The 13,193-nt window shown below is 36.6% G+C and overlaps 1 protein-coding gene across 2 annotated transcripts in view; it reads right to left on the reverse strand.

Annotated features, from left to right (window-relative positions):
- LOC102597953 (calpain-type cysteine protease DEK1) overlaps positions 1-11,656 on the reverse strand; it is a 33,418-nt gene extending 21,762 nt beyond the window's left edge. For both annotated transcript variants that reach the window (XM_006367532.2, XM_006367531.2), the window contains exons 1-5: positions 11,428-11,656; positions 11,195-11,350; positions 3,658-3,908; positions 478-660; positions 107-242 (exon numbers count right to left, since the gene is read on the reverse strand). In XM_006367532.2, the coding sequence (XP_006367594.1) occupies positions 107-242; positions 478-660; positions 3,658-3,908; positions 11,195-11,319 (695 nt within the window). In that variant the 5' untranslated portion in view covers positions 11,320-11,350; positions 11,428-11,656. The remainder of the gene's footprint in view (positions 1-106; positions 243-477; positions 661-3,657; positions 3,909-11,194; positions 11,351-11,427) is intronic.
- Between the last annotated feature and the right edge of the window lie 1,537 nt (positions 11,657-13,193).

The raw sequence follows: 13,193 nt of genomic DNA on the forward strand, positions 1-13,193 counted from the left end.
GGGGGAGCATAAGATTTACAAGCTCCAGAAGGAGCATTATAATGCAAAAAGAAATCATAGCTGCAATAAAGCAGCATCACTTTATAGCAAGCAATGTATAGCTTACCTTCTAGATTGTCGAGGATATAACTCATTGGGATCAGGTGGCTCTTGTAAGCAAGCAACAGGACCCACTTCAATACATTCAGAATAAGCAAATTTATATGCCCTCCGTACGTACTCGTCAACATCTAAGCCATTCCCTGCCAGGATCGGTAGACAGAGAATTCACAAAGGAGAAAAAAACACAAAAGGAGAACAAGAGTTTTGTGAAGATTTCAATGGACCCCTAAATGGGAAACAATAACCAACAAAATTCCCTAAATATTTGACCTACTTTGTGCAAAAAAATAAAGCAAAGATGCTCACGACAAGTTGTTGATCAACCTTCAAAAAACACATATATAGATCATGACAAAGACACACATCATAACATACCATTGAAGACCATCCTGCAAATAAATAGCATATTGATTGCAAGGGAGATTGCTGACACACCAAAGAAGAACCCTGAAGGTGAGTATCTTTCAGATGCCCTAACACCTGCTGTGACATACACAGCACAAAGTTCATATGCACAAAGCAAACCAACAGCTAGTAGGAGGAGAACAGCTACAGCCCCTGCAGAACACATTAACATGACAATTCAATTGTGAAGTGAAGGGAGCGAAAGAACTTCAAGATAAGCACCAAAAAAAAACAGATGTAAAAAGAAAGTTGCTTTCTCATAGTCAGCTATAGATCTATACATGAGAACTTCTCCTTAGTCCTTATGTACAAAAACAATGACCAAAAAATTCAATTTAATTGCTAAAAATTATCATCCTTTAACAAGAAATTATCAGTGTTCTGGCTTAAACTTTACTAAAAGGTAAAAGATCATAAAATCATAAAAACATAATATAACAGCTTAAACTTTACTAAAAGGTAAAAGATCATAAAACCATAAAAATTAATATAACATCTATAAAGCACAGAGACCAAAATTAAATGCATATATTCGAGTTGTATTTCAATCCAACAGTAACACCAGTTGCGGGAAACTTTAGCAACTTCAGAGAGCACAGTCCACAATACAAGAAATGGAATCAGAAAAGGGCAGCCATACGAATACTCAGTGAACAAAACTTCAACATCCATGAAAGGTCTGTTTCCATCTCTCGAAATAACGGGACTGGAGGAGCAATGTAATTGTTCATGAATTCAAATATGAGGAGGGATGAGAAGACATTGCTAAGAGAATTTAAAGATATGTTTTTTTGTTTACAAGGTAAAAAAATTTATTAACAATTGGGGAAAATCCCATATACCAAAGAAAAAACTACATTAAAATATCGTTCTCAATGAAAGAAACCCAATCTATACATATTATAGTTGTGCTCTATAGCATGATGATGTGGCATAGTTCTATGGTCAAGGATTAATTCTTTTGAACTCTTTTTTTAGAAAGGTAACCGTTTGTATAATCTATATTAAACCCAACGCCATAACTGGTGCTGAATTTAGAACTTTACATCATCAAAAGAGCAAAACAAAGAAAAAAGAACTCCTACCGAGACAGAGATATAGATTTTGTGGATCAAGGCCGGGGACAAAAGCACCAAATTCTTTCACAAGATCGCAAATGCTAACATACGATATAATTCGACTAAATAGCTGGAAAATCAATGGAAATAGGATCACAAAGCAATCAAAAGGGAAATTTTGAACTTCAAAAATAATGTTTAACAGGAAAGTGAAAATTGGAGACCAGCCTTCAAAACTAACTGGCCTAGAATCTCATAAGATGGTAGAGAAAAGCTACAGAGACCTTTTGCAGTGGAACAAGTGAAGATTATCATAAGAAGTTACAAAGGTGAAAAAGCTGAGTCCAGACAGGTTCAATATGGCCTTTTACAAGCAATGTTGGCTGCTAAATTCAGACGGGGAAGTTCGAAAAAGTTTTAAAGCATCAATAGCATTAGTTCCCTAGAAGGCAGGGGCGGAATCTTAGTAGGGAGCTTCTACAAGATTGTTTCCAAACTTCTGCCAGAGATTGAAAAGGTGATGAACTGGTTGGCTATGGACACTAAAACGGCTTATTTAAGTAAGACAAATCACGAACACGATGTTCATTGCAAAATGAATGTCTAGACAATAAAAAGAGGCAAGGGAAGCTGGTATTTTCTGCAAGTTGGATATTGAGAAGGCTTTCGATCATGTAAATTTGACTTGCAAAATCTCTGGAAAGAAATAGGCTTTGGGGGAGAAGGGATCAGGTGGATTGATTGGCGCATCTATTGTGAAATTCCCAGTAGTTGTAAATAGGTCACCGGAAGGCATTTTCTTTACATACAAGAGCTTGAGATAAGGTGATCACTGTCTCCCTTCTTATTCATTCCGGCAATAGAGGGAGTAAGTTTAATGATGTGCACGGCCAACTCTTTAAATTGGCCCAAGGGTTTAGAATGGGGACAGAGGGTTCTAATAGAGTAACTGCTTCTCACTTCTAGTATGCCTGATGATTCGCCAATCCTTTGAGGGGAAAAGGAGAACCAATTGAGATATCTTTTTTTTATAAAGGTAACATGGAACCAATTGAGATATCTAAGAGTCATCTTACAGTTATTTGAACCTATGTTTGGTCTGAAGATTAGTCTGGGAAAGAGACATTAGTTACCATTTATGATGTTGAAAACTTGCAAATATTAGGAGAGAATTTGGGTGACGGACATGTGAACTTCCAACTACATATCAAGGAACACCCCTAGGTGCCAGAAATAAGGCCAAACAAGTACGGCAAAAGATAAGAGGAGAGATTTGAAAAGAAACTTGCAACTTGGAAAAGACAATACTTATTCCTAGGTGGCAGAGTCATACTCATCAACAGTGTATTGGATTCTCTTCCTACTTATATAATGTTTAGTTTTTCCTAGGCCTGCAAGCATAATGAATAAAGCTTACTGGGAATGAGTGGAAAGAAATGGTAGACGTTTGAAGACAGGTCCAATTCCAATCATAGAGTGAAATGGAATTGCGTATCCTTACTTTTTTGGTTTTAACAATTGTGTATAGTTGATATAGATCAGATGGTAGACTTAATAGGAGACTTGTAATTAATAATATTCCTTTTTGGAGGTCGTCAACATGCCCAGCATGCCCTTAATACTGAAGAATACAACCTTACCAGTTTCTTAAAAAAAAAAAAAAACTTACAGGGAATGGGAATTTAAAGACACACAACTACAGCCTTTTAATCAAGTGTCTTCGACCACGCCAGTTTCGACAGAAAAATGTTTGATGCTTAGATGAGTTAGGGGGTGTTTGGATTGGCTTTTTTTAAGTGACTTATAAGTTAAAAGTTAAGTCATAAGTTGGGAACACCCAACTTTTGACTTTTGACTTTTTGGGTACTTATCCAAACACTTCAAAAACTAAAAAATAGCTTAAAAGCCAAAAGTCACTAAAAATAAGTCGATCCACACACCCACTTAGACATATAATGGTAGTTGAAATATTATGTAAATGTACGAGTGTGTATGAATGTATGTGTTTAACCAACACGATTAGGTACATTCATTTTTCTTCCTCGCAGAAAATAGGTTTTCTCCCAGCAAGTATTAGAGGAGTAATACATACTTGAACTTTGCCACTGTGTTCTCCACCAAAGCATTATTGAGTAGAATGCCAAAAGAAGAGCACTTCCAGCCATTATTACAGCTAGACCAACTATATCTCGTCCCAATATCAACATTAACCAGCCTCCCCATGTAACAAGCACCACCACCGGAGAGATCACAGTTATCCAGGCAAACAGAGAGAGAAAACTACATATAATTCCCAGCTGGGGCCCTTGTAAGAATCCCGGCCATTTTCGAGCAAAGATCCAACTGAAAGGTCAAAAAATAGAGATATTAACCACAAAGAAGAACATTTTTCATCCATAAAAAGGAAAATATTGATATATCTGAACAGATACATGAACTATATTTATGGTATACAAGTAGCCAGACAGATCTGTCAAATCAAATAATAAATAAAAGAAATATAGTTGGACAGCAAAATTGGGCAAACGGACAGTCTCGTGGATGAGGTACCAAAGACAACTAAAGGAAGCACCAATTGCTGTGGTTAAACCAGCATATCTTTGTTTTGAAGTCTTTAATATGTACTGCTGTTATTAGAAAGCATCATAGATCACATCCCATGTAAGCCAGAGAACACAAATGGCCACAGAGGTCCTCTTTTTTTTTCTTTTTCTTTTTTTTTTTTAAGAAATAAGATTCTGTATAGCTTGCATCAGGAAGATGCAAAGTTACAAAAGACATGTTAGATCCAACAACAGGTCTTTTAGCATAGGGAGAAAATCAAAAGCAAAAGAGGGCTATTAAGCCCACAGAGAACCAAAGAAATCTACAAAAGAACCAACATCATTTACAGGAGCATAATTACTCCAACTAAAAAGCAGTAACAGACATCTACGCTTAGTAACTGAGATAGGAGTTAAAATACTATCAAAACATCTTCTATTCCTTTCTATCCAAACACACCAAAGTTACAGCTAGGGATTATTTTCCACATTTTCTTGATGGATTTGCTGATTCTCCAAGAATTCCAGCTATCAACTGCTTCCTTTATAGTCAAAGGTAGTGCCCAAGAGAGGTTAAAAACTAATAGGACCATGTGCCAGGTGTCAGCAGCCACTGCGCAGTGCAAAAAGAGATGATTTATAGTTTCTAAGTTTTACTGGCATATGTAGCATCTATTCACTAGTTGGGACTTTCTTCTACACAGGTTGTCTTGAGTCAGTGTGGCCCCTTGCAGTGCTATCCAGGTAAAACAACTGATCTCTGGGGAGGTTTTGCTAGCCAGATTAACTTCCATGGCCAGAGATGAATTGACTTCATTCTGTGAGCACATTTTGTGATGCCTTTACACTGTATGTACCCTCCTAGCAGCTGCCTCATCTCATTGTATCCATGCTTTGGCTATTTATAGTAAAGTTGTTTAATCTTCCCAGTAGGTATAGAACATCTTGTAATTCCCAATCTTGAATACTCCTTCTGAATTGGACATCCCATAGGTTGCCTTCTCTGTTTTTCTCCACTGTAACGTTTGGGTTAGTGGCTATTAAAAAAAGAGTTGGGAATCTGGTTTGCAATGTGGAATCACCGAGCCATTTGTCCTTCCAAAACTTCACCAAAAGCCATTACCAGCCTTGAAGGACATGTCCTGCTGAAAATAATCTTTTGAATTGTTATTGTGTTTCCAAGGTCCCACCCCATGTGGTGCTCATGGTGCTCCAGTTGTCCTGACGGTCATACTTGGCTCTCACAATATCTTTCCACAGACCATTAAACTCGTGTCCATACCTCCATAGTCCTTTAAGGAATTTTTGGCCAAAAACATCCTTAAACTATACCCTCAACTTAAACTACATCCTTAAATTATTTTTCTTATCGGAAAACATCCCTCAATTATTTAAAATTTGACAACTTTCATCCTTTTGTTAAAATTTGTCAAAAATTAACAAATTCTTCACAACATGTACGGTTCACACTACTCTCAACAAATTAAACTCCCTAAATCACCCCAATAAATCAATTATGTTCATTCTACATGCATCTGAAATAATATTATAACTTTTTATTGTAACAACCTTTTGCATTGTCTTCCTTTTAATTAGCAATTATATTTTTATTTACTTTTCATTTGATTTGATATCAAAGAATTATCAATGGAAATGTTTTCTTTTCATTGATTCTGCAAAAAGCGGTGTCGATCGGAGACTTTTACTTCTAATAATGGAAAATGAAACTTAGTAGAGATCAAAATTAGTTGAATCTTGATCACCTCAATTATCAATTTGCCCCAAATCTAACGACATTTTGACTTTGCAAGGTGAAAATGATGTGAAATTAAGCTCCAACTCCATTCAGTTGGTAAAGGAGAAGAGCAAATCATGTCTCCTCGTAGACTAGCACCGTCCTAACATTGTTTTTTTTAACAGCAAACATGAGTCTCAATTTGATTTTATTTTTGGATGTTTTTTCCAACCGGTAATAATATTTTAGAATTTTTTTATGAGAATAGTATGAACTGCATATGTTTTGTGTGGAATTCGCTAATTTTTTGACAAATTTTAATAGAGGGATGAAAGTTGTTAAGTTTTAAATACTTAAAGGATGTTTTTTGTTAAGAAGAATAATTTAAGGATGTAGTTTAAGCTGAGGGGATAGTTTAAGGATATTTTTAGCCAAAAACTCGTCCTTTAAGCAACAGACACTTGTTGTGCTTAGCCAAGTCCCTAATTCCCAGTCCATCATTTTAGGTTGAATTACTATAGGCCATTACATCAAGTGCATCTTGTGGTCTTCATTGTTCCCTTCCCAAAGGAAGACTTGTCTAATTTTTCTAAGACATTGTTTGGCATTGGAATGAGAAGCATGATGTATGTGGGAATGGTGTCAAGAACATTGTTGATTCAGGTAATCCTTCCCCAGTGAGAGGTATTGTATTTTCCATGCATCCATCCTCTTCTCCAACTTTTCAGTTACTCCATACCAAACTTCCTCCGACTTATATTTAGCTCCCGGAGGCATCCTTGGGTAAGTAATAGGGAAATGAGCCAATGCCACAACACATAATGTTAGCCAATTCTTCCAAGTTTGGCACTTCATTCACCGGAAAGCATGTTAATATGTAAACCTGAAATAGATTCGAAAATAAGAAGGATTAGGCTGAGGTATTCCAACTGCAACTTGTCTGCCCCATAGCATATTAGTGTCATATGAATACAATAGGTGGGACACTGATACAGAGGCTCCAATACTACTAGAATGTTAAATCCTTCAATCCATTAGATGAGTTTAGCTTAACTTAGGCCTTCCATGGCTGTGATGAACAAGAATGGTGAGAGTGATCTCGTTGCATGAGCAACGATTCCTTTCTTGGCCCGGGGGGGAGGGGGGAGTTGGTGTTCTGTTTATAAGGACAGAGTATTTGACAGTATTAAGCTTTCTCCAACCCCCCCCCCCCAAATCCCCCTAAGATTTGGTTTGATCAAAAGCCTTTTCCACATCAAGCTTGTATAAGACTCCAGGAATTCCTCTCATCAATCTGTCATCTAGAAGTTCATTGGCAATCAGTGTTGCATCACTGATCTGTCTATCTTCTAGAAATGCATTTTAATCCCTTAAAATGTCACTCTTTTAATCCCCTCTGCTAGTATACACTTCCACTGAGGCTTGAGTTCCATTATACCTTTCCTTTTGGGGACAAGTGCAAGGAAGGAGGCATTGGTGGCTCTGACCATTTGACCGTTTTGATGGAAGTGGTTCATGGTTACCATAATATCCTGCCTGATGAAGCCCCATGCTTTTTGACAGAGCCATTGTGTAGCCATCAAGCCTTGGTGCTTTGTCTGGAGCACAGGTTTTGATGGCTGCCAAAACTTCTTCTTCAAATGCCCTGTATAGCCAGATTTCATCCTCATAGAAACTAGCTACACTAAATAAGGTTGACACTTGGTCCCTCCAACTAGAGTTGGCCATTATTTGAAAGATTTGGTGTTTTTGTCTTCTTCTTTTAGCCAAAGACATCTAGATTTCTGTCTCTAAGATATCTTTTCTGCTTTGGCCATTTGTTGTAGTTCCAACCTATGGTGCTTCAGTTAATTTTTCTCCTGTTGTTATTGGACTCTTTCTTTTGTTGCTTGTTTTAGCGAAGTAAGCTCATCCAATAACTTAAGTCTTTTTTTGTTCAAATCGGCCAAACTCTTCTCTATTCCACTTAGTGATGTCTTTTTTCAGATTCTTCAATTTCTGCACAAGCATAAAATCTGGCCTTCCACTAATTAAGTAGCCCTGCCACCAGCGATTTTTGTCAGTGAATCCTTCTACCTGATGCCACATATTTTCAAACTTGAAATAAGACGGTGGCTTCCCAATCCCTACATTCAAGAAGAATAGGCATGTGATCTGATATCAATCTAGGCATCCCTATTTGTTTGATTGGTTTGAACCTATCACACCATTCTTGGGAGATTAGGAACCTGTCATTTTTTTATGCTTGCAATGAATCTCCCCTTTAAACCATGTGAAATGAGCCCATTGTAAAGGCCAAAGGGAGATCAACTAGGTCCCGGATTATCTCAGAGAAGGAATTCATAGCCCTGGATCTGGTTATACAACTATACCTTTCTCTATCTGATCTGCATAAAATAAAGTCTCCCTCAATCACTCACTTTTTAACCCATAAACCTCTTATAGCAGAAAGTTCTAGCCAAAACGTTTCTCTTTCGAAGTTGGTGTGAGGACCACACACCCCTGTGAAGCACCATTTCAACTCCCCTTGAATACTTTCCAACATGCAGTATAAGGTGTAAACGTCTTGATGAGTAGCTCTATTTACCCATAGCCTTCATGATAATGATGCCTAACTTCTTACTTGATGACTTGAGTTCTGCCAACTCAACCCAACGATTGCCCCAAATTTGCCCGATCCAAGATGCTGGCCACTTATCAATTTTGGTTTTCCTGAAGGCAAACTATATTGACCTTTCATTTTTGTATCAATGAATTAATAGAGCTCCTGCGGTGTCATTCAAGCCCCACACATTCCAGCTTAGTATATTTTAATTCATTCGGACCAGGCCTTATGGTATGGTAACCTTCTCCCATCTCCTTTCATGTTGCCTTGATAATTCAAACCCCACTTTAGCCTCTCCAATTCTGCTTTCTGCTTATTCTTCCTTCCTTTCCATTCCTCCCTGGAGACTCGTGAGTTTGCAATTGTTTCTGCCTCTTCTGATCCATCAATTGTTTCTGTCTCTTCTGATCCATCAATTGTATGATGTCAATAACCTCGTGCTCGAACCCATTGACATTTACCCAAAGGTTTTGCCTGCCTTGAGCATTAGTATCTAGGACTATCTCTTAGTTTCCAAAATATAGTTGGGGCGACAATTACATGCCTACTGGAAATACCTTCTTTGTAAATTATACCATGGGAGGGCGAGGTTGTCGCAAGAGGACACCTCACCTTCAAAGCCAGACCAAGCACTTTTTGTTGGAGGAATTGAAGAATTTCTGCAAAAATTATGTGTGTTCTGTATTTCTTCATCGTCTGCTTCTGTATGGAGGAGTGTGGTGCTGGCTTACAAGGGATTGGGCTTTTCATTTGAAGATCTCATCCCTTAGTGGATAGAAGGAATTATCATTGATATATTGACTAGGCCAAATTGCACAAGTGTCAAATTTTGACTATACATACCGCATATGCATACACATATTCCTTTTGAAAGGTAACTAACTAATTAAATAGAAAAGCAGAAATTAAAATTATTTTCCACTAAACTGACCAGGATATTTAGATATGTGGAACACCTTTTAGAGTTATTTCTCTAACAAGGTGTTGGACACTTTTGATAAGAGTAAGACAAACAAGGAATGCTACCTTACAATACAGTTTCTCACAATGATCAATACTCCTTCTGTCCCTAATTACTTGTCCACTTTTCATTTTTTAGTTGTCCCTAATTGTTCATTTTGACAAATCAAGAAAGGACAAAATATTTTTACCTATTATACCCTCAATTAATTACTTTGAAACAGGTAGAACTTTTTGAAAATCTTAAGTTTTTAATTCATCCACTTAATAACTAATCATAACTAATCGGGGTAACTATGTCAATAATTGTTTTCTTAATAGGTGTGTCAATTCAAAAGTGGACAAGTAATTAGGGTCAGAGGGAGTAGTAAGGCAACTAAAATTACTCACAGAGTACATAACTCATACCAAGCCTATTAGGTTGCAAACCCAACAAGTGTCACATGACATGACTGCGAACTTATGGTTTGGCATTTCTCAACATAATTAGGAGATGGCACGAAAGCCTATTTTGATTGAAAAGTGCTGATGTGGAGGCCGGAGCATAAAAGTAAAGTTAATTTAGCAGCAGTGCACAAATGGATACATATTTTGGGACTTGAGATTGACCAGAGATAGATTTTTTAGATACAAAAGAAAAAGGGAGACATTGAAAGCGTCTATTACGTTGAAAAGATTGTAGGGATTAGGGAAGCATGTAAAACAAATGTTGAGGTTCAATAAGCAGCAGACCTCAGGTTCCAATTACAGCATAGGTGTGCGGGATTACGTTAACAAACTATATTATGGGGTAAATAGATTTCCAATGAATATATCAAGATGCTTGTAAGCTAGTTAGGACACCACCATCAATAAATAAATATTGTCTATCTTACATCTAGAAACCAGAACTATTAAAAATATTTGAGGTTTCCAAATGTAAGGAATTCATCTTCACTTAGCAAGTACATACTCTTTTGCTACTCTCTTTTGCACATTCCCAAAATCACTGGATGTGTTCTAATTATACTGGGTATGTTGTTGTTGTTGTGTTCTAATTATTTTCCGCCTTCTTCAAGGTTCTTACTTCTAAGTGGCATTATTGTTCCTCCTCGCAGGTACTCTCCAGGTGCTGCAATTTTAGCTACAATCTAGTGGATAATCTTGACGTGTAGTGGTGGGCCCGAGGAAGTAGTGGAGTGTTCTATGTGAAGTCTTTTTGTGAGAAATTTTTGGCTAGGTAGAGGTTGAGTTCCCATATAATGCTATACGGGATCCAAGTGTGCTGAGGAAGATGTGTTTTTTTCACTTGGCTAGCCACTAGAGGGGTGATTCTGACAGCAAAAAACCTTAGAAAGCAGAAGGTTGCCAACATTAGTTGGTGTTACATGTGCAAGGAGATGGGCGAGGAGGTGGATCACCTTCTTCTACATTGTGGACTTACCATGAGATTATGGTGGAATATGTTTAGGTGGTTTTGCACTCCTTGGGCAATGCCAAGGACTGTGAAAGATTTGACGCTCAGATGGAAGATAGGGAGAAAGAGGAGAGAAAGAAAGGCTTGGAACGCGATTCCGGTTGAGAAAGAAAGGCTTGCTAAATTCCTCATTGAAATTTAGCAAGAAAAATATCATGTTATTTCAAGATTATTGGAATCAACATGCTTGTGAGCTTAGATGAATCAAAATCAATTAAAAGTTTCAGTCTTTATTCCAATTCTAAGAATGCCAGGATACAGTTTATTGCTTACTATATAGCATATGAGAAAAGAAATCAGAAACGAAAATTTTGGAAGTAAAATAATTACCTGTAAATCCGCCATGGCCTCCAATTAACTGCCCAAAGTAGAGCAAAAGAGGCAGAACCTAGCACAGAGAAAAGGGTCCCCGAAATCACACATGCCAACATTAATTCATGCTCATTTCCTTCCATTTTCCTCCTTTATCCACCCTTTCTCTCTCAACTGCAACCAAAAATGTAATATCTATCACAAAAATAGAAAACACACAAAATTTTCTGTAAGTTGAAGGTTTTACCTACCTAGCTCAACAAAAACCTCCCAAACTAAAACTGAGACATTCCCAAATAGAATAGGGTTTTTGCCAGACCATAGTCAAGAGTAAAGCAAGGATTTAGAGAGAGAGAGAAAAAGCATCTCGTGTGGTGTGGGTCAATAGAAAATTGTTGAAGAAAAATCAAAACCCTAACAAGGCTTGGGGAGACTAGAGAGGAGAGAAGAGTAAAGTAAAGGTGCAAGTGAGTGTGGATATAAAATTCTGAAACGTCAGTGCTTGTAAATAATAAAATAACAGCTGGGTTTTTCTGTCTTACCTCAACGCTTCTAATATCACAAATTCATTCTCATTTTTGTTCATCTGTATTTATATTATATTAAAATTTTACTTAATTAGTGTAAAAAATTATATCTATAAACGAATTTAAATATTGAATGTAAGTTTTTCATCGCATTAGAAACTTTATTTTTATCGGATGAATATTCAGTCGAATTAATCAATCAATGGTGATAAAGGAGAAGACAAGGAAGATATTGATTTATATGAATCAGATACTGGTATTGCAATAGGCGTTGCTGAACATCTTGGCCATGAAACCGAGCGTAAAAGATGTCCCATCTTGTTGCTCTCCATTGAAGATGTTGACCCTGCATTTTTCTTTTTTGCTACAAAAACAATTATACCCGTCATCACCAACTCCAAGTATAATCATTGGCAGTCAAAATCTTACTCTTCAAGTTTATTTAAGTTTCTTTGATAGATTTGTGAAAGATATCTAATTCATAAAGATTGTTTCTAGTTATAATTACGATCAAGAGACATAAGACTCCAATTTTAGCATGTTTGTCAATAATAATGAACTTATAGCTTACTACTCTGAATATCAATAATCTCAACTTATTGAATTAAATTATTCTGATAATATACCTTATGAATATATTTTATTTAAATGTCATCAATTTTAATTTAGCTAATAAAGATAATAAAATTTTACTGCTAAAGGAATATTGAACATATTTTCATTTTTGTTTGTGTAAATGACTCAGATCAATTACTACAATTTGATTAGAGATTTGTTACCCTCACTCGTTTTCTTTTTCAATTGTTTGTTTTGTTCATGTTGTGAATTAGTTTAGGTTTTTATTGAAAAGATAAATAAATATGTTAGTGTCATGTGTTCTATCACGTCATACAAGTAACAACTTCTTATTTTGATTTTCATTCAAATAGTGATGGACTAGAAAATAGAAAAAAGATAGGTGGAGCAGCGAAATTAAAAATTGAAAGAAAAAAAAAAGTACAAAATAAAAATACAATAGAATGGACAAGGATGCCATTATGATACTTTTTATCTATTTATTTTTATTTTTTAAATTTCTTTACTCTTAATTTCATGTCATATAATGTGAATATGAAAATTGTTTATTTTCTAATATTCAAGGTAAGAATAAAGCAAGAAAAATATGGCGATCCTTTTGAGAACGTTATGTGGGAGAAAGATAGAAATGTAACCTATGACTCCAGAGAATTACGTATTTTTTCCTGCCTCAACTTCACATATGGAAGGAGGGAGAGGGCGTAACACGCCAGGGTCCCAAGTCTCCGAGTCAGCCCGCACTTTTTCGAAGAATCCTGCACCCATGGGCATACGGCCTGGCAGGCCTTCCCTTTCTGCCGGAGCTTCATGGGCGTTGCCTCGTTCCCTAATCAAATGTTTGGATGTGAGCTATACTCCGCGAGGAGCCAAACGGGCGTATGAATTTCACTAGTTTTTCTTTATTAAAAAAATTA

Source organism: Solanum tuberosum, unplaced genomic scaffold, assembly GCF_000226075.1.
Source record: "Solanum tuberosum cultivar DM 1-3 516 R44 unplaced genomic scaffold, SolTub_3.0 scf00717, whole genome shotgun sequence".
Lineage (NCBI taxonomy): Eukaryota > Viridiplantae > Streptophyta > Magnoliopsida > Solanales > Solanaceae > Solanum > Solanum tuberosum.